The sequence below is a fragment of the Emydura macquarii genome, unplaced genomic scaffold (assembly GCF_026122565.2).
Source record: "Emydura macquarii macquarii isolate MOO-44397 ecotype Brisbane River unplaced genomic scaffold, CSIRO-AGI_Emac_v2 contig_302, whole genome shotgun sequence".
NCBI classification, from domain to species: Eukaryota; Metazoa; Chordata; order Testudines; family Chelidae; genus Emydura; species Emydura macquarii.
Window position 1 is genome coordinate 1,279,545 of NW_027130439.1, and position 22,789 is coordinate 1,302,333.

The 22,789-nt window shown below is 36.6% G+C and overlaps 1 protein-coding gene across 2 annotated transcripts in view; it reads left to right on the top strand.

The window, feature by feature from the left end:
* Positions 1–22,504, top strand: part of DNAJB14 (DnaJ heat shock protein family (Hsp40) member B14) — a 31,978-nt gene extending 9,474 nt beyond the window's left edge. For both annotated transcript variants that reach the window (XM_067553705.1, XM_067553716.1), the window contains 6 exons: positions 11,300–11,445; positions 13,600–13,785; positions 14,153–14,247; positions 15,738–15,847; positions 16,836–17,008; positions 20,040–22,504. In XM_067553705.1, the coding sequence (XP_067409806.1) occupies positions 11,300–11,445; positions 13,600–13,785; positions 14,153–14,247; positions 15,738–15,847; positions 16,836–17,008; positions 20,040–20,164 (835 nt within the window). In that variant the 3' untranslated portion in view covers positions 20,165–22,504. The remainder of the gene's footprint in view (positions 1–11,299; positions 11,446–13,599; positions 13,786–14,152; positions 14,248–15,737; positions 15,848–16,835; positions 17,009–20,039) is intronic.
* Positions 22,505–22,789: the final 285 nt, after the last annotated feature.

Below are 22,789 nucleotides of genomic sequence, written 5' to 3' on the forward strand. Positions count from 1 at the left end.
ACATAAACATATCACCTCTTGTTATCATAGTTTTATTCACTTAAGCTTCCAGGTGAAGAATCTAAATAAGCATCTCTCAGCTCTAGCTCAGTTTTAGAGCAGAGATGCTGTTACTGAATGAATACTTTTTTTTTAATACAAAATTGTGATATACATTCATACCTTGTGAGAGTATTGTACCAATCTACTTTGCAAATATCCCTACCTTTTAACAAATCCAAGATAGTTATTGATGAGCTGTCATAGTGACAGTGATTGTGGAAGTCCTGATGTAAAAATCTACAAGTCAGTGTTTCTATTTTAGATATTTATAAGATATCTAAAATATATTTCTTCAAAGTGAGGCTAAAAGTCCAGGGGTTAGAACTATGAGGAAAAGTATTAATACATTCACAGCTAATATTCAAATTTTCAAGACAGTTGCACTATGCATATGGGTTTTGGACTAATTCGAATATTAAAATAAGCTCCTTATTTGAAGGTGCTGTGTCTGAGGAACCTCTTGAGTAATTGACTCCCAATTTTGCTCCAAGAAGTATACCCCCGCCCCTGTTGTGGAATACCAAGTCAAGCTAATTTCACTACCCATGTGTATTTTAGAGCATTTTGAAAATGAAAAGCTCAGTATGTTGGCAGTAACCATGTATTGAAAGCACCACAAATTCTGTCCCCAGCCACTGTTGTAGCATACCTTCAAGATAGTCTGAGGAACCGCTTGACTATGTGAGCTCAGCTTGGACCACTAATTCTATCCCTGGGCCTATTGTAGCGCAGCAGTAGTGCCACCACAGTTAACGTTGCACCTTGATTTCCATTCTGTCAAAATGAAAAAGGTCTACAGAAAATTCTGTTTTTTGGGTTACAATATCATTTAAAAATGTTTATTGTAGCTTGAGCAATGCTTGATTTTTTTCCCCCCACTTTTATAGCAATTTGCTGGGGAAAAATTGAGATCTGCTATAAGTATTTTTTTAAAAGGGGCATGTGACTAAAATTTTTCTAGTGTCTTGCATTTCCTTTGGACCTTTTTTCCCCAAGGAACTACAGCACTTAGAGAGATGAAATCAATAGTTGTGTCCCTGTTGGTTTGTGTAGATTGTATAAATTATCTTAGAAAATAAAACCATTGTTTTCTGTTTCTTTTTCATGTTAAACGTAAGTTACTTTTTTGATTGATGACAATATCCTGCACGTTAGTCAATATCAACCATATACCAATGTTTAGATTAGGGCTCCCTGTTACGGATTTGTTTCCTTAAGCTCAGTAACCCCTTTGGTCATACTGATGTTAATAAAAGTTGCTTTTTCGTCTCAGTCCCATTGTTCAGGAAACTAGCGAGGAGCATGCATCATAATTATATTGCCTTCGTGCTGCTGCTTACTAGAGTCTTTCATCATCTCTCTATTTAATATCATTTTCCTTGACAATATTTATAAAGTAAAAGGTGAGTGTGTGTGTGGATTTTAGAGCACTTCAAAATTTCAGCTTTTAAATTGAAAGCTTTGCTTTCAGGGTAAAACTTCCAGAAGCAGCCCTTATAGAATGCAGGCTGTGAGCAACATATACTGAGAAAACTGACAAGGGCAAGATTTGAACTCTCAATACTGGATGCTGCCAGTATGCAATGGACACAGCAAGTCACTGTGAGACACGCATTAGTAATTCTGACATCAGGCGCTGTGCAAGTACTTGGGCATGCATCAGAGCTCCAGTCCTGCTGTACATATGCAAATGACTTTCTTTGGTTTGTCAGCTTCACTCAAGTCACATTGTAGATCCAGATTTTACCCTGAATAACTTTTTAAATATTGTTTCCCTGAAGGGGCAGTGTGTGCTGCACTGCCAATCCCGAGAGTTTGGCGAGGATCAAAGTAATAGTTTGAGCCCCATTTGTGTGCAGAAAAAGTTGTTATTGCCACATCGGTTTTTTTTGTTTGTTTGTTTGTTTGTTTTTTTAGGAGTTGTAGCACACTGCTGGCTCTACTCCAGTGGGTCTCGTGCTTTTTCCTTTTGTAGTGGGTCAGGGTGCCACCAGTTATCCCATCTCCAAGTGGGGTCGCTCCAGTAATGTCCCATGGGAAGGGAGGGAAGGGACCCGGGCCCGCCCTCTACACCAGGTCCCAGCCCAGGGGCCCTATGAATGGCAGTTATGCACTGCTGACACTGTCCAAGTCTGCAACTCTTTCCCCTGGGCTATTTCCCCCTCTGCCTCTTCAGCTCCTTGTTCCCTGCCCTCTCTCTGCCTGGGCAGGGCTTCTTCTCTCAGGCCTCAGTGGCTGGAGAGTGTCTCCACTCTGCTTGCACCAGTTTTCCCCGACCTGGTCCCAGTACCTTTCTCAGGATTCTCCTTTGCACTCTGCCTCCAGATTGCTCTCCGGCCTGCGTGGAGCAGGGGTTTTTATAAGGTACCTGACTGGGTCTTAATTGGCTTCAGGTGCTCCCAATTGCCCTGGTTGTAATCCTTGCTTAGTCAGCAGGGAATGGGCGGATCATTCTAGGGGTTACATCTCTCCCTGTATCACTCTCTGGCTGCCCCCAGTCCTGCTATCTTACAGAGTCTATTGCTCAAGAACTTCTTGCTCAAGCAATGTCAGATTTGGACTACTAACCCTACACTGGATTTTTCAAGGCAATCTGAATAAATGTGGAATATAGAGCACTTGGTAAAATTCGGCTGTTAAACAGTAAACTAGTCTCACCATTAATGACAGTAGTCCTACCGACCCACGATAACGTAGATTGTAAGCTCTTTGGGACAGAAGTTATCTTGTTGTTTAGTGTCTGTACAAGTGCCAAGCACAGGGGAATCCCAATCCCTGATTGGAGTTTCTAGGTGTCGCCGCATAGTAAATTAATAATAATGTTGACTCACAATATATAAAACATATAGTTTAGGGGGGAAAGCTTCAATTTTTCCCTAATGGGGACAGGATTAAACACATGATATACTAAAACTAAATTAAAACTGTAACTTCATGTCATCTCTGAACAAATTCAATTACAATTGGGGAATGAAGTTCATATTTCAGGTATAGCGAGATTGCGTTTGTTTGCTAGGGACATGACAGATGGAACGCTGCAATATGATATAGCAGTATTCTTAATGGTATCCAGCTCTTCTCCCCTAAACGCAGTTGCCACACCACAACTGAATGGTTTCCAGGCCTCATATAGTTTAAGGCCAGAAGGGACCACCAGACTATATAGTCCAACCTCTTGTGTATCAGGGGCCACCAACACCACTGCACCTGCACACTAAATCCAGCAACCAAAATTACAATCCACAGAAGGTAATTAGTGCCACAGTCAGAAAATAGGAGGGACCGAGGTGCATTGATTAAGCAAGATATACCCTTGTAATCCTAGGAAGTGACCCATAGTCCATGCTGCAAAAGAAGGTGAAAAACCCCCAGCGGCATTGCCAATTTGACCTGGGTTGGAAATCCCTTCTCAACCCCATATATGGTGATCAGTTAGACCTTGAGTAGGTGAGCAAGAACCAGCCAGCTATGTGCCACCTCAGACCACTGATGCATCCCATCTCCATCTCATAGACTATGACTCAAAAGGTCAGAAGGAATCATTACGATGATCTAGTCTGGCCTCTTGCAAAATGCAGGCCACAGAACTTCACACACCCACTCCTGTAATAGACCCGTAACCTAAGACTGAGTTATTGAAGTCCTCAAATAATGATTTAAAGAGTTCAAGATACAGAGAATCCACCAGTAAGTGAGCCATGCCCAATGCTGCAGAGGAAGGCGAAAACCCCCCAGGGCCTGTGCCAATCTGCCCTGGGGGAAAATTCCTTCCCGACCCCAAATATGGCGATCAGCTAAACCCTGAGCATGTGGGCAAGACTCACCAGCCAGACACCCAGAAAGAATTCTCTGTAGTAACTCAGAACCCACCCTATCTAACAGGCCATTGAGCATATTTACCGCTAGGAGTCAAAGATCAGTCAATTGCCAAATTAGGCTGTCCCATCATACCATACCCTTCATGAACTTATCAAGCTCAGAGTCTTGAAGCCAGCTAGGTTTCTTGTCCCCACAGCTCCCATTGGAAGGCTGTTCCAGAACTTCAATCTCCTGATGGTTAGAAATTTTCATCTAATCTCAAGTCTAAACTTCCTGATGACTAGTTTATATCCATTTGTTCTGTGGCCAACTCTGATGCTTCAGAGGAAGGAGACCAAAAAAACCTGAGAATACATGGGGCGGGAGGGGAAGAATCTCTTCCTGACCCCTGCAGGTAATTGGCTGATGCCTTGAAGCGTGACCTTTAGGAACATAAGATATAAACCAGAAGGGACCCCAGATACTGCCAAGTCCTGCCTCCTACCATCACAAGCAACTGCGTCATACAATCCCACTCATAAATGTGTCCAGCTCTCCCTTAAAATTAATTAACTTGTTAGTGCCCACAACTCCTAATGGGAGGCTGTTCCAGAAACTCATTCCCCTGATGGTCAGAAACCTTCTAATTTCTAGTCTACATTTGTTCATGGCCAGTTTATTTGTTCTTGTGCCAGCATTGCCCTTTTAGCTTAAATGGATGTATTTATAGAGAGCAATCATTCATATCCTCTCTTAGCCTTTTTGATAGGTTAAGCAAACCAAGCTCTTACAGTCTCTTCTCATAAGGTAGGCCCTCTATTCTCCTGATCTTCCTAGTAGTGCTTCTCTGCATCTTTTCCAAATTAAATTTGTCTGTCTTGAACATGGATAATGAGATTTGTACACAATATTCCAAATGAACTCTTAACAGTTCAATGGCATTAATATTTCTCTCTACTGGAAACGTTTTGCCTGATACATCCTAGAATCGCATTTGCCTGTTTTGCAGCCACATCACATTGGTGGCTTATCAGCCTGTGATCAACCAACACACCCACATCTCTCTTTTCTGTTGCTTCCTTCCAACTGCTGAGTCTGCAGCTTGTAGCAGAAATTCTTATTAGACCCTAAGTGCATGCTTTTACATCATGTACTATTGAATTTCATCCCTTTTCTGTTACTCTACAAGGTCATCCAGATATTCCTCTATAATATGAGGATCCTCCTCCGTACTGACAGTGCACCCCAACTTTGTGTCATCAGCAAATTTCATTAGCACATTCCTACTTTTTGTGGCAAATTCATTAATAAAAATATTCAATAAGTGTAGTCCTAAGACCAATTCTTAAGGAACTCAACTAGTAACCTCCTTCCAGTCTGATAGCTACTTTTCAGCACAACTCCCGTTGCCTTCTGTCCATTAGCCAGCTCCTTATCAACCTTACAATTGTAGTACTAATCCCCATTTTCTCTCATTTAACTAGTAATTTCCCACATAGTTCCATGTCAAATGCCTTACTGAAATCCAAGTATATTAGATCTCCTGCTTTTCCTTATATAAAAATATCAGTTATTTTCTCAAAGAAGGAAATCAGGTTAGTCTGGCACGATCTATCTTTGGCGAACGTGTGTTGCATTACATCTTTCTGTTTACCTCCATGAATTTAATTATTCTTTCCTTCATAATTTGTTCCAAAGTTTTAATTACTAGTGAGGTTAGATAACAGGTCTGTAAAATTGCCTGCATCACTTTTGTCCTCTTTCTTAAGTATAAGTATGATGTTAGTTATTTTCCAGTCATACAGTACTGCTCCCAAATCGATAGATTTATTAAAAAATACTCTTGCTACCAGACTAACAGTCTCAAACAGTTACTCAAATGTGGTAGATCTGAGTAAAGGATAGGGAAATACTATATGAGTACAGACAGGATTAATATGCTGAAGTATTTTATGTATTTTTGATGTTTTTGTAACTATTAATAAATTAGTTGTACATGTAAGTAATGAACGAATTCCTTAGTCAAATGTGTTTTCCATACTTTTTCCATTTTGTGTGAGATAAATCCCAAAATTGCAATCTGTTTTCAGTTTTGCTGAATGAGTTTTTGCATGAATCTGACTATACAATTAAAACTGTTTTGGATGTTTAAAATACTTATTTGAAGTATGACCCATCTTCTTTTCCATTGCCCCAGCTTCCCTCCTGCAGCATCTGGATACATATTGATAATCTAATGGATACTGAAAGAAGATATTTAAAGATCCAGCTACAATGGATTTTTATTTTTTCATACAGGGTTTTGTTTGTTTTCATCAGCACTGACATGCCCCTAGAATAGAGGGACCTTACCTTTGAGATCACGATAATGGAACATTCTGCATTAGAATTCCTGTTATCAGACTGTCCTAAATTTGCTTGTTATAACAGTAGACTTAAGACACACAGTGGAGACAAGTCTGGCAGAGAACAACTCAACAAATGGGTTTACTGCATTGGTTTTCATCAGTGTTGCTCTGGTATTGTTGGTAGATACAAATATAAACAAGCACCTCAGTGCTGATTTTTTTTAATTTCTTCCATATACACAAGGGACACAGCTCACCAACAAGCTACCATAGCACTTCTATAGAGCATTGCATGATTGTGCAAACAAGTTGCTCAATGGGGAGAAGTGTAAGATGCAATACCTCTCTGTTGATTGCATAAGTACCATGTGATATGCTATGAACAGTAAGAAAAGTTTAAAAGAAAACTACTCGTTCAGTGCAAAAGTTTGAAAATTCATACGCTGGGAAGCACTTCTCTTGTGAACTGAAATGTATTTGAAAATAATGATTTTTAAATGTGTATATTTTTCTTGCTAAAGGTGATCATCTTGTTCAAAATTTACATAAATAATGAGGGTAGTATAAGAGCCAAATGCGGGACAGATTGAAACAGCTCCTTTTTGTTTTAATGCTATCTCCATCTCAAAACCACTACTTTACTCTTTGCTTCTTAATCATAGCTGAAATTACAGTAAACAAACACAACAAAAACAGACATGAAGCAGCCAAGCAGCAATGGGAGAAGCTTGATTCCCCCCCCCCCCCCGCGCCCAATTTCACTATGCTCCCAATCTCACAAAATCTATAAAAGGGTCCTGGACAGGCTTACAGCTATTAGGAACAAGAATTTCTTGAAGGTGTGTGATTGGGTGTCTGGGATGGGCCACACTGAGAATGTGGGCAGACTTCAAGAAACATGGCAGACAATCCCCCAAAACTGGTGATTTATTCTATAATTAGAGTCACCAAACCAGTATCAAAAGAACTTCTGAAGCACCACACTGGTTAACAAGAAGCCAAACACACTCCCCTTTAAGTATTCCAGCCCTTGGCTCCCAACTAGGCAAACAGTTATAATATAGTGAAAGGTTACTGAAAGCCTAATTCACCATATGTGAGGTTCTACTAATCCCAAACAATCAGACACACTTACCCCCAGGCCACTATGTATATCACGTCTTACCCAAATATGACACTGCCAGCCAATCCTTAGTAAACTGACTAAAGATTTATTAATAAAAGAAAAAAGAGATATTGAATGGTTAAAAGATTACATACATTACAAATGCTTGCATGATCTTTATATTAGATTTGTAGCAGTGATGGATGAGTCTGCTGGCTTGCAAAAGTCTCTTTGAAATCATCCCCAAAAGCTATCATTCAAATGCAGTTTTGATGTAGAGTCTGTTAGTCTTTCCATGAATTTTTCAGGGTATTCTAAGTAACTACTTGGAAGATCTCAGTCCCCCAGCTTAAAGTCCCTTATTTAAAGTTCAGCAGTCTAGAGATGCAGGATCAGGCCCGAGGTTTCACTTTTATACCTGAAGCAGGCTGTCAAGTGTTTGGAGCACAGCATGTGACTGAGGATTCTTCTTTGTTGAGCATACACTGACCCACCACTTTGAAGTTAACATTCAATTATGCATACACAGGTAATCTAGTTACGCTATAAAGCAACAGCCGGTCATTCATTATAACAGGGATAAACAAATTGAAGGCAATGCAGTGTCTTACATCTTTGATGGTAATGTTAACTGAACATAGTCACATACATAATGTAAGGCAATTAAGACACGAAACGGATTTAGCATTTAAAAGCTAATTTGGTTACACTGGTAAACTTCTAGCAGGATACAGGTACAGACAAATGCATTAGGCATTTACCCTTGATTTCAATTACTACAAATGAATAGGTTAGTGATTGTTGATCTAGTGCATCTCTTTGATATTCACATACAAGTGAATTGTCCTGATAGAATTGTAATGCCTCCTGTTGAATTGTTATGGGTCAATACACAGGTTAGCTGGTTTGCCAGTATCACAGGTGAAGACATGCTTTGTCATTCCACTAGAAGCACCACAGCAGAACATCTGGAATGGTTCTGTGCGCTACCAGTGATCCACAGAGGACAGTTATTCTGTTTTTATATGTGTTTTAAAATCCCTTTAATGAGAAATTATTTGTGAAACATGTTAATCCTTCCTATTTCTTTCAGTGCTATCAAGTGTGGGCATGTAACTGTCTCTGGCAGCTCCAGAAGAGGAGTCTAAGAAACACAGAAATGTTACATTTTACATCTTTTTTCTATAATTTAAAATGAATAAGGTGTTCCATGTCTTACATTTGTTTAAAATAATATAAAAAGCCTTAGCACAAATAGGTTGTTCCATACCTAAAAAAATTCCTGCTATGATTAAAAATGTTGCTAAGGTTGAGACGTATTCTTGTGAAGAATTAGTTGAAGTATTGCATCCCTTGCCGCGTCTTCTGTTCTTTTATGGGTACCAAGAGGAAGGCTTGGAAAAAGAGTCCTTAATCTGAACTGGAACTATCCTAGTCTGTGAGTCATGAGATAATAGCAACAAGAATTTTACCAAACAGGATTAATATTTACTGTAAATGCAGTTTACTTGAGGTTAGAAAGTAAGCCAAAAAATTGCCGGAAAACATTTCCATAGATCCAAAACCATCCAGCAAAAACTGCAAGTCACGTGGCCAGATTGAAGTCCACTCCAGTCTTTCTTCATCTGCTCTGCAAACTCTGTGAAAAGAGAGAGATCATTGTTGCAATCTTAGTGTAGAGGATGAGCAAGAACATAGGTGAAAGGGTTTAAACTGAAAATGTCCCAAACTATTGTCATGCTTAGGTCAAAAAACTAACTGAAGAGTGAGAATTCATCCTGGATTAGAACAGAAAAAGAAGCAAAGAAATTGGAGAATTTATTTAATTAGGTTGTCAGAAATGTGAAATTTTCAGCAATTATGTTTACTTTTTTTACATCATTACTCTCCCCACTCTCTTCCCTCCCCCTCCCCCCACCGGGGCCAGGAGTGGGGCCACGGTTAGGGCTGGGGCAAGAGTTGCAGCTGGAGCGTTACCAAGGCTAGGGCCGGAGCCAGGGCTAGAAGCGGAACCGTGGCTTGATCATGGTCAGAGCCAGGGGCCAAGGCTGGCAGCAGGGTTGTGACAGGGGTTGGGGCCAGAGCAGAGCTGGGAGCAGAGCAGGGCTCGGTGGTGCTCCTCCCTACCCCCTATGGGGGCTGGCCCAGGCCCTGCCACACACCCCCAAACGTTCCTCTGTGTCCCTCTAGGGGGGCATGCCCCAAAGTTTATGGACCTCATTCATAGAGAACTGTTGTGAATTGAAGCTAAATCAATTATGTTTTTCAACAATGTAACCTGTGTTTTTGTCTTAATTCTATGAGGAATTTTGGTAGGCTGTAAAGATTTTTTGGGATGAGTGATATTAGGTGAGTGGCATTACAGCATTTAAGTTTTTAATAACTTTTTTAATACTAACTAAACAAACCGTGTCAATTAGTGGTCATTTATTACTTGATAATATACCCGTACATGTTTTTCAAGTTGTGTTAATAATAAAAGTAATCCAGACACTGAAGACTTTAAAGGAACAATGAATTAAGGCAGATTCCTTAAATCAAAATAGAAGCATAGGGAATTCATGCAGGCAGCTCCACACTTGATCCAAATGCTCTTGTGGTCATTATGCATAAGCATTGTCTCTGCTACTTAAACACAGGTAAAGTGATCCCTCCAATAAGACATCACTTGATCAATCTGTGATCTCAACTGTACCACATAACATAGTCTGGTCTGACTTCTCATGCTAGCATCCCTTTAATTGTAGAATTCGCATTCCTGTATAAAATTGCTTCATTTCATGAGCCGGCCAACGGCCTGCTTAACCTTTTACTCTTTCCACTTTGGTAAGTGTTAGGGCTGGTTTTTGAACCACTGTAGTGGTATCAGTTTAGAAACTGGCATATTTAAAGCAAGACAAGCTCCTAATGTGGATACTGTCACAGACCAGTGTGAAGGTGCTTAAATTATTCCATACATATATTGTGGTACAAAAATCCTCAGGCAAACCTTTAGTCTGTAATGGTACTGTTAACCATCTTGCTGCCTAGTAGTCAGGAGGCCCCCTGCTTGGTGCTTTAATATTTAATTTCTGTGCATTAACTTTTCTATTTTTTGTTTGCATCAAATATTTTCTTCTAGATTTCACCAAATGTCAATGTACTGCAACACTGGCAAAACCTGTTTAGTTTAATTATGCAGGAGAATCTTGTAGTTCCAATATACTTTATTTATGTGGCTGAACTCACTACCCCTTAAGTCAGTGTGGATTTAAAATTAATGTCCTACTTTTGATCAAACCTTCCTGTTCCCATGGAATTAGGCTGCTGTCTGTCCCCTGTGGCTTCTGTTTCCCCACTTCACTTCTGGGTGTTTTAAAATGCATCAAGGTATTAAATGATTGTCCTGATATTACCATTCCTTTCAGGATGAAACAGAGTTTTAGTATCAAAGTTGTTAAGGCTTTGTGTAGCATTAATGCTATGTTAAGCATTTTAGGTCATCAGAATATAGGATTAGTGCTAATTTTTTTTAATTTATTATTTCTTTGGATTTATACAAGCAGGTTATAGAAGTAAAATAGGTTTCCAGAATCCAGATGTATTCCTGTCTATGACAATCTTTCATGTAGTTACAGCTAAAAACAGATTTTTCTGACTACCTACTCTGCCAATAACCAGTTAGGTTATTTCTGATTCATGGCAGCATTACCAAAAAAGATTCTCTAACTTGGAGTTAACAACTCTGTGGAAGTTGTGCAAGCCAGAATAGAATCCATATCCCTCTTTTACAACTATACTAGCTCCATAGCATGAAAATGAGTAAAAAGTACAATCTCTGAGTGCACAAAATAAAGTGTACAAAGTAAAATAATCTTTGTGAGAAGGTGCAATATTTATAAATTAATTTCTGGAATCTTTAGTTGTATAAATTGCTAATTTTGATATCTGCAGTGACTTCTCTGTGTTGCTGTTATATTCAACTTATATATAGATCTTTATTTGAAAACTTTTTTTTTTTTTGCAGTATAAAGAAAAGTAAAAATTATTATGAAGTACTTGGAGTATCAAAAGATGCAGGTGAAGAAGACTTGAAGAAGGCTTATCGAAAGCTTGCTTTGAAATTTCATCCAGACAAAAACCATGCACCTGGAGCAACAGATGCTTTTAAAAGTAAGTTTTTATAATTAAACTTTTTATATGGATGAAGCCTTTTAGAACATAAGGCGCCCATCTACTGTACAGAACTAGCTGTTTTAAAACACAGAGGTTTAGTACTGATTAATCCTATCTGTATAGAATGGACCAAGCAACAGTTTGTTGTACAGCTCAAAAAGAGCCTTTAAATAATTATTTTTTTGCAAAAAATGATTGGTCTTATGTGTAAATTAAGTGACATCTCAATATATTTTGGAAGGAAAATGAGGCAAAATGGACCTCTGATTTTGGCTTCAGTATAGATTTTATTTGAGATACAGGAGAAAAGAATGACAGATGCTTAGCTTGTGAAATTATCAATTTTATGCCATTTTATCAGCATCCTCAGCTCACTCTTCACTATGGTTAGGTTAATTTACTAGGAAGACACATTTTACATGATTATGCATACTATGCCAACATAATGTTTACATATTTACCATTGATTTTGGTCCCTGGGGCATATGTAACAAGAAGAGCTTCATAACTGAAGAACTGTACTTATTGGTGATAGCTGTTACAAAACTGTGTTTTCTTGATATTTTTCTTGTAGCATCCTGGCTAAAAGAACACAAAATGAGACATGGATTTGCATTACTTAGTACAGTATATCTAGATTGGCAATGAAATTTTTATAATGTAACATATTAATTGATATAATTAATTTATCTTATGAAGACAAGTAATTTGTTTTCCAGTGTAAACATTGATATTTGCCATTCCAAGCATCTAGACTAACTGTGAAAAATTACATCAGGCGAGTTCATGCTTGATTTAATCCAGTGCAGTTGTATGAACTATAAATTTGACTGTGCCTTTGATATTGAAGGGTTTTAAAAAATCCAACAGTTTGCATTAAAGTACAGTTTTCACTCAGTCACGATATGCTACATTATCTTTTTCTTAGAGTTTTGTGTGTATAACTCTTTTCAGACAAAAACAGATTTGTTCAAAGGGACCAAATTGCAACTGCCTTTTGACCAATCCCTCACTTGATTTAATATTCAGGCAGCTAGGACTGCCAAGATTGCTCCTAGATACGGCTAAATTGCTGATGGGAAAACTTTTGGCGAAAAAGCATCCATTAATATTTCATATATACTTGAAGGAAAATGTAAACTTTTCAGAAATAATTGTTTTTCTCAAGTACAATCTAACTATGGTATTTTTACATTTTTGTTTTGTTTGGTGATGGAACAAATCAAAATAATATCAAGGCTCTTATTTGTAGTTTAAGCCCTGAGCAGGACTTCCTATGTAGACCTGGCCAAAAGTACTAATTATGACACATTAAGGGGTTAAGATGGGAAATAGATTACTCATAGCAATCAAGTTAATTGCTAATAATTGTTGTACATGTTTTTTATTGTTAAACTTTATTCTACATAATATATAATTTATTTAAAGAGTCACTGTAATTAAAAAAATAGTTTAAATTTTTTCACCTTGTGACTAATAATAATTTAAATAATTAGCTTTGACATTTTCAAAATCAAATTTTACTATTTGTGATTTTAAAAATATATTAACTCTTTATTCAGGTTAGACAATTTAAACTAAATTACTCATATTCTGGTTCTTAAGTGAATGCACATTGCTTCAGTGTATGGGTTGAAAATGGAAGCAGGGGAATGTTGGTGTCCAAACTGCTTTAAAAGGACTGTGTATTGTATTTAACATTTAAGAAGTATTATTTGATCAGTTTCTGGCGTACTGCCAGACAACAAGTATTTATAATTTATTAGTGAAGAGGTTTCTTGGGTTTGTTTTTTTAAGAATACCTCCTTAGTGGGGCTTCAGACTAGCAGATCACATGGTCGAAATAAGAATGTAAGATTATTTTCTCAATACGAAACCCAGATGAAGATAAAATCACTTTTCAAATATCTTGGAATATATTTTACTAAGTTGTCCGAGAGTCTGTTTTTTTATTTTAAGAATATTGGAAGGGATAGGAAACTTAAGATGTTTCTAAATACCCTATTCTACTGCAGTTGATTTTGTAATGTACAGTATCACCTCTGACTGACGCTAGGCTTAGGCAAGTTCTTGACTTTGAAATTACAACTGTAATTACAGAACAGTTCTTTACTATTCATTTGTGAGAGCTCTCTCTGTTTCCTATTTCAGAGATTGGAAATGCATATGCTGTGCTGAGCAATCCAGAAAAACGAAAGCAATATGACCTTACAGGCAGTGAAGAGCAAGCATGCAATCTCCCTGGCAATGGTAGATTTAATTTCCACAGAGGTTGTGAGGCTGATATTACTCCAGAGGATTTATTCAATATGTTCTTCGGGGGAGCGTTTCCATCAGGTATTTACCCATTAATATTTCATGGGTATTTATCAGAGCTGCACTATAGAATTCATATGATGATTTTAGAATATTTAATCCAAATTATTATTTTCCTAATCTACTGTAAGCAATTTATTTTCCTCTGTGTGTTGCTAAATACTAAAGTTGTTCATTTGCTTTTCTGATTTGCTATGGTGACCTTGAGAGCATATGAAATCATAAATTGATAAACGTAGGTTTTCAAAAATAAGGCTGTTTATTTAATGCAACTTTGAAAGTAAAAGAAGTATTAATTCTTCAGTCTATAGTCATCAAGGTGTTGTAGTTTCTCTCTTATTTTGTGTGTTCATAACGTGTTTTCTTGACTTGGTGTTTCTTTTCTTAGGTAGTGTACATTCATTTTCTAATGGTCGAGCTGGTTACAGTCATCCTAATCAACACCGTCATAGTGGACATGAGAGAGAAGAGGAGAGGGGTGATGTATGTTTGAGTGGATTTTGACTTGCGTCTGTTTCCAGGAAAAGAAGATTGTAGTTATGTACCTGGCATGATTGCAGGGGAGTCATGTGCTCTGTAGGAAGACCTGAATTTGCAAGTGAAATAGTTTACAGACCTAGTGTAGAACAGCTTAGCTCCTTTAATAAACAGACATGAAGATTTGCAAAGGTGCAGTAAACAAAACAAAAGATCCCAAACTGTGTGTCACTAATATCCTAAATGATTGAAGTTAGTTCTGGTCAGTAAGGGTTTGTCGGCACTTGAAAATTAATTTGAATCAAGCATAATGGATCACCATTAAAATCACCAAGTGGAAACCCTCGATTTTAAATAATCAGTTTTAATAAACTTTTCCATCTGTACATCTAAAGAAAGTTGCATTCTCAGTGCTTGATATAACCATTAAAATATGATGATTTACAACTAGAGCCTTTATTCTAGATGTGGTACTGGTACATCTTTTTGCTGCCTAGCAAGGTACATTATAACTATATACATTTATTTAAATAATTATATAGCTTAACATTTTCAGATTATTAATTTTACATTTAAATATGTTAAAAATGGTGATATTGTTCATGCTATATAATTATTTTTTTGCTCATGATTTGTGTCAAGCTGTATTAGGATGGTAACTGGAATTTGATTAAACACCACAAAATAGCTATAACGTTTATTTTTATTAAAACCGTGTTAAAAGTTTTGCATATATAAACTTCTCTTATCAAAATGTTTCACATTTACAACTAAATTATAATAAGTTTAAGCCGTAACACATTGAGATTTCATTTTTAAACAGGTTATTTTCAAAAAGCAAGTTATAATTTAAATAACAAAAGCAAAAAAAATCCAATTTAATTTTAAAGATCTGATTTTATTTTAAATTTTTCCACCTTGATATTAACATAGGGAGTGAATTTAAAGCACAATAGCTATTCCTGAGAATAACTTCATATGTGGAAGCTCTTGTTCTGGAGTGAGAGTGCCTTATTCCTGTTTACTTTAATCAACTTTAAAAGTCGATTAAGTTAAACTGGAACAAAGTGCTCATTTTGGAATAGGAGCATTCACACATAGAGTTACTTAGGAGTAGCTTTTCTGGAATAACTACAGACAATCCCTAAGTGTGACCTGCTGTGTACCTACATTTAGCTTCTTTGACATCTACATAAACTGGTCTAGGTCCATTAAGTCAGTGAAAAGACTCGTTGACTTCAGTGGGCTTTGAATTACATCTCTGGAGTCTTAAATGCATCTCTTCAGTGTTGTATGATGGAACGTGTATTGCACTGCTGTTAGTAAACCAATGCAATTTATGTCTACAAAGCAGTTGTTCTGGCAACTTTTAGATTATTGGTATAGTGTTGAACCTTAAAAAGCAAATCCCAGTTGGAATTAAACCCTGTCAAATTTGCTTACTATCTTGATCCTGTTCTATTAAATGTCCAAATCTTATCTGTTTTGTTCCATAGGGAGGCTTCTCTATGTTCATCCAGCTGATGCCTATTATTGTACTGATCCTTGTCTCTTTGTTGAGTCAGTTGATGGTTTCTAATCCTCCTTATGCTTTATACCCAAGATCGTAAGTAATGCTGATTGAATTTGTTAAAAAAAAAACGCACACCCTCATTTAAAAGATGCTCTTTTTCTTTCTTTGCATGTCTTTTAACATCTGCTTTGCTGAGTCATCGTCTTCTTGCGCCAAGTCAGGAAGCTGACTAAAACAGCTTCCTGATGTGTGTTGCTAAGGTCTGAATTATGATAAAAGCTGGAGAAATTCTCTATTCTTCCATTTCCCCCATAGTAGACTTCATTACAATATTTAATCCCTGCCTGTCTGGATAAAATACCCATACAAGTATTGAAACTCCTATCTGTTTAATATGGAGGGATATCTAAAACTCCATTTTTTTCCTTGAAAGAAATAACTTCCTTGACAAATCATCCAGGAGGTAGTGAATAGATTTAATCCTCCTTGCCATCACTGCTTGAAGGGTTCTCACTTGCTGAACTTCATAGGAGGAAGGCTCCTTCTCCTTCAGCGTTCATGAGCTCCACAGGAGAGAGATGCGCTTCCCCTCTGAGACTAAGCTCCTGTTGATACTAACAACACCACTCCACCAGAGCGTGCAAGAACCATGAGTTTTTAATCCGCAGCATACCAGCATGCAGGTGGATTTGTCAAGGGCTGCAGTAAAACATTTTAGAGTGAAATGCTACTGTTTTTGATGGCTGCAGGGTGGTAACCTAATTTTTTGTTTTGCCAGGTTCCAGTGTTGCTTGTTGTTACATACATCTTATTTATTTGTAAGGTTTTAAAACAAAGATGGCTTACTAAAAGGACTTTTGGAGATGGAGAGATGTAAAAGGCCGAAGCTTTGTTTTCATATCAATGTAAACATTTTCTTCTGTTAAACATGACACTCACACTACTTCTCATTACAACTGACTTTTCTGCATCTTGAAATAGTGTACTCAGTGAAAACTTATTGGTCCTTTTCACTAATGGCAACATTTGAAACATACAAATTATGCATATAAAGAGACTAACAAGCACATGTCTCTTACAGAGCTACAGGACAGACCATTAAAATGAAGACCGAAAACTTGGGTGTAATTTATTATGTCAACAAGGATTTCAGAAATGAATACAAAGGAGTGTCATTACAGAAGGTGGAAAAGAGTGTAGAAGAGGACTACGTGTCTAACATTCGAAATAACTGTTGGAAGGAGAGGCAGCAAAGTAAGTTTACCCAATGAGTAATGTTTAACACTTCTCAAAAATGCATTACCATGAAAAGCTTATTTCTGTGTTAGGATACAATGAAATGATTATTTTTACTAATAAGTGTTTACATGTGAATTGAATGGAAAAACCAATACAAAGGCCATTCTTTTGCATTTGTTACATTTTCAAAAAATACACCCAGTAGTCAGTGTTAATTCCCAAGATTTTTACTTGATGACTGGAGGAAACAACTGCCACCTGCAAAATGATAGGTTCTTATTATACTTTTTGTTCTGTTACCTGTGACCATTTCTTAGAAAGTGAACTGCTGCAATTTTTTGGCACTGAATGACAGACTTATTAATTTGACTACATTAGTAATGGGGAAAAAATATTCTTCCCCACCCTTAACCTGAAACAATTTGCAGAGCAATACTTCATCTGTTCTATGTCATTCTCGTTATGACATCATCATTTTTATTCCAGTACAAATGTTTACAGGACCATAAAGTCTTTCATTCACTGGTGATGGACTAATCAACAGAAATAAACAAAAATTAGATCCCTATTTTGTGTCCCTCCAACATAAATTAACATCCTAGAATAAAACTTAGAGCTTATCCTCATTAATACAAGAGTCGGCCAAAATAGATTTTTTTCCCATAAAAGATTTTGATCAAATATTTTTCATTCATGTTTTTCGAGAAATGTTGAAATAAAATTAAAAAATTTTTGCTTAAAATTTTGGGTTCTTAATTCTGAGATTTTTTCCTCCTCTTTCTCCCTCTTCACTTTCCCCTATTTTTCCCCACTAGAAACACTGATGTGGTAGAGATTTTTTTTTTAAATGTGTGAAAGTGGGATGGGGACACTTCCTCACTTTATTTGTTTCAATGGGAAAAATAAATACAAGTGGTATTTCCCCCTGCCCCCCCACTTTTGAGGTTTTTTTAAAAAGGGGTATGCGCTCTACCTTCTCACACTTAAAAAAACAAAACAAAAAAACCAACAACCCATACTTTTGTTCAACATTGCCCTAAGGGGAAAAGTACAAAAGACAGGGAGGAATAGTTTTTCCTACTTTCTGAGGTTTAATCTTGAACGCCTTTTACGCTTGGTTTTTTCCAGTAGCAAAATGTGGGGGAGTAAACAAGGGTAGGAAGGGGTGGGTAAAGATTACAAAAGTAAAAAAGCAAAATAGTTCAGTTTTGAAACCTAACTGAAAGGAGAAAACATAAGAAATGAAAACTTGCATTTTGCAATTTCTTGTTTAAAAAAAAAAAAAAAAAGTGGTCAAATAACATTTTCCTGTTTTTAAAAAAAAATGGTTTACAACTAAATCCCATTTTTTACAGGGTACATTTGCTGTTTGGAATAGTAAACCTACACATTTATTTGTAGATTTGAGCTTAAATGTTATGACTAGTCTCATTTTTTAAACAATGTTTTAAAGAACTGCTCAAGTACTACGGTAACAAGGGCCATATAAGTACATAGGTACCATCTCGTAATAGATTCAATACAATCTTTTTTTATGGTGAAGTAATACCACATTATTGTGTATTCATGCTGTGTGTAGTCCCTTTATTAATATCTTTGTTTCTGTTTTACAGTGTATTTTTGCATAATGCAAGATGCTACAGAGAAAAGGGGAGGGATGTAGAGGCTAGGGAGTCTGCAGAAGTTCTCTAAATCAAAAATTGATTTAAATATCCTATCAAATTAGGGTTGGGGGCAGGTTTGGAATTTTTTTCTTCCAGGTTTAAAACTGTCAATGTAAATATGAAATGAAAGTCTCACACACTATAAAATGGTTGAAACAGCAAATCCAGGTAGGGGATCAGCAAGTGGCTGGATTAAATGGCTGCCATAACTCTGAGTTCTGAAGAGAGAGTCACTGTGCTAGAAATTTCTGGCCTAGGAGAAAACAAGTGAGATTGAGAAAGAGCTGTATGGCACTGTTAGAGCAAAGAGAGAGAAAGATGTAGCATGAATTAGATGAGATAGAAAATAGACCAAGGAGAAACAACATTAGAATTAATGGATTGCCTAAAAATTCTGAAGCAGAAAATCCAATTTGGCATGTAAACGTTTCAGTTACAGAGTTGATAAATCAGAGCTCTCTGGGGCATGTGAAAGGGGAGAGAGCGCATACATAGGGTGCTATTTTCTCCATCTAGACCTCCTAAGGGTCCTGATTGTGATATTTCATCATAATCAGCAGAAAGATTAAATTATGAAAAAAGCAAGAGGTCATCTAGCGCTTGTACTCAAAGGAGATAAGCTACAATTTTTCCAAAACCTTTCTGCCCTAACTAGAGCTGTGTGAAGAAGTTGCATTTTGCAAAGAATTTAAAGGTTTTTGGAATTTGGCTTCATTCTGAATCAGAATGGAAGCCAAAATCTTTAAAATTATCCATGAAGGAAAATTCCAGAAGAAAAATCATTTCGGGTTGATTGAAACGTTTTGTTTTGACAGTCTAAAAGTTTTGTTGTTTTGTATTACGGTGTATGGTACACAATTTTTAAAAATTCAAAATAAAGTAATTTCAAAATGAAAAATTTAAATGTCATTCCAAAAAGCTGAAATGAGATATTTAAATGTTAGAACTTTTTTCTGAGTTTTCTCCTGCAATGAAATGCTGCTGAAATCAACCTGTTTTTGCAAAGTGTTTCAGTTTAGACAGAAGAAGAGGTATTATTAAGACCACACAATAGATCATTGATCACAGGGGTAAAGTGGTGAACATCTGTATTTGTGAACAGTAAGCAAGTAGTGGGGGATAGGGAATATCTCTTAAATCAGTAACTATTGATTGAATATACTGGTAAGTAACGCTGATGGAAATCCAGCAGAGGGAAGCCTGCAATAAAACTACAGGTGGATGTCACAATGGTTATCAATTGGGAGCAGCAAACAGAGTGAAGCAAGGTGTGAGAAGGATTTAGATGTCAGATGTTTGGGATAGTTCTGAGAGAGAGAGTCCTTATATGCATGTGCAATTATTATTTTAACCCTAAAAATCTTTTCTTTATTTTTGTTAAGAAACAGACTTGCTATACGCAGCAAAAGTGTACCGAGATGATCGCCTCCGAATGAAGGCAGAGTCCATGCCGATGGACAACTGCAAAGAACTAGAAAGGCTGACCAGTATCTATCGAGGAGGATGAACTAGAATTTTACATGTGCATCTTTAAATACGCTATTATATCTCTCCTGTAAAATAAGAAGAGATTTAGTTTCATCCTGAAAGCTGAAAAGAAGGTGGATGTAAAACTCTACTGTGTAGCTGTTTCCAGAATCCTTATGATGAAATATCATTTAATGGCTTCTTTACCTACTATGAACTATAGGACAAAGTCAGTTTACATATTTTAATTGTTTAGATTTTACTTCAAAACTTCCGTTAATTCTTTCAGCAGAGAGAGTAGCTCAGAAAGGATGCCATATTTGTAGTCATAGTGGTTCTCCTCTAACATACTTGTCATGTAAATATCTGTGGAAAGAACACTTTGTGTATATACAAGTTAAATGACTTTCTATTTAAAATCTCAGAAATTTAGCTCCATAAAACATTTTGTCTCACTGATGAAATAAATAGTATAACTACATCACTCCTTATTCAAATGTCAAGTGTGTGTAGTTTAAACATAATATTTTAAACACTATCTCTAACTTTATGTAAATCTTCAGGCTTTACCAGCTGAGAGGAACTTGATATTTTTAAAATATAGCAGTATATATTCCTAAATATATGTTGGGGTAAATTGATTTGGCGTAGAGTAACAGTTAGCTGTTGTTGTTTTTAAGAATTTCTGAGCAATGCTAAGAAAACTAAGAGCTTAACTAGTCTCTTTTAAAAGTAAATATTTGTAAAGTGCTGTACAGAAGTTATAAACATTGCTTTTAGTACTTGGAGTAATTTACAAAAACTCTGCCATTTGGTATTTCAGTAGTATATAAGTCCATAAGCATGTTGAACATGCATTCCCAGATTCCTTAATTTTCACTGAAAAGGTAGAGGGAAAACCTGCAATAGCAATTAGAGTAAAAAAAACCAACCCCACAATGTTTCCTCTCTGGAGATTTGCAGTTTCTCATTTCAGGCTAATATCCTAAAACTGATTCCTGTACAGTTATCACAAATAGAACAGGAAAATCACTGCTTAAGTCAAGCCTTGTGCCTTTTAACATTTCTGTCAACTATTAAATGCTTCACTAATTTGTAACATTCTGCTGTGATCAGAGCCCCACGAATTTGACCAAGTACTAGAACAAGAGGAAGTTACAGGATATAAAGTTGTTTCAGTCCAGAATCTTGCTGGATGGTCTTCATATAGATGAGAAAACATTCCATTAAACTATTAAATACATTTAATAGTTTGTTTAATTTAGTTTCATGGACTGAACATGTAAGTTATATGTATCCACATATGCTGACAAATTAAGGGGCATTCTGAAACAGCTAGATACAGGGTGTGTGGTGCCTATAGAAAGAATGAGTGTTTTGAGTGTAGTAGGTGACCTTTCAACATCATTGTACTATTTGTCAGCGCAACGTAGCAAAATATTTTGTCTCATTTGCGAATGCTGGGAGTTTGGTAAAAAGGGCAGTACATTGTTTGAGAATTTGTGTCTTTAAATAATTTATCAAATCTCAAGAAGCCTAATTCTGCTCTCAGGTTATAACAAGTGTAGCTACTTAACTGAAGTCATTTCATTGGGCTTACTTTGGATTTACACTGGTGTAACTTGTGAGCACAGTTTATTCCTCAGATACTAATTTGAGTGTCCCTTAAACCTTTTGCGTGTACTTTTTTTAAAGTGTTTCACTGGAAATGCCCAATATTATATATAGTGGTGTAACATGGAACAGGCTGGCTGGTGACATACCACGTGAATAGCCAAACCAAAACATAGTTGGTCATTTGAAAGAGGTAGTGTTCAAAGTAGATAGCAAAGGTAAACTTCACAGCAGAGTGAAAACTGAAACTAAGCAGGGGTTTCTATGCTGAATGTCCCCACTAATCAGGTTTTGGGGCAAAGGAAAGAGGGGTGATACATCACATTCCTCTGTTTATTTTAAAAATCATCCAAATGTTTGCAGTTTGCCTCAGAAAGAAAGAAAGAAAGAAAGAAAGAAAAAGCAAATGTGGATTCCCTAACTTCTAAAAATATCCAGAAAGTATCATAAGTATGCCAATTTGGAGAACATAACATGAAAGAACGTGTCAAATTTGCAATATAGTTTTAATAAAGGAATTTTTTCAATGGGCTTGAACAAGTGCACTGGCCTCCTGTTTCATAGATACACCTGTATGCATGTGGGTGCCATTTTTTCAGTGAACACAAAGGGATGTGATTTTATAGTATGTTCATAAAATACTGGGGCTGTGAAGCCACGGTTAAGAAATGTGTTTAATAAAGCTGCTTACTATAAACATATAGTTACTGCACAGTTAGAACTAGGCTGCTACATTCCATTGAATTATAAATTATTTAAAAAATTACCTTTCTAAGAATATTGTTTAAAAAACATGTTTTGATTAGTTGAAAAAATGCTGCTAAACACTTAATCTATTAAGTATTTGCAAGGTCTCTTACTGAGATGGGTATGAGGACTGGGGGAGGATGGGTATTACTTCCTGTAGAACAAAGACCTGCCTATCTTAAAAGTGATCTGCAATGATTGGTTTGAAATTGGCAATGTGTCCTCTTTTGTTTCTTTATGAAGTATTTTAAAAATAAAAGCCTGGGGTTTCTTTTACCTTTTTTTTAAACCGTAAAAATATCAG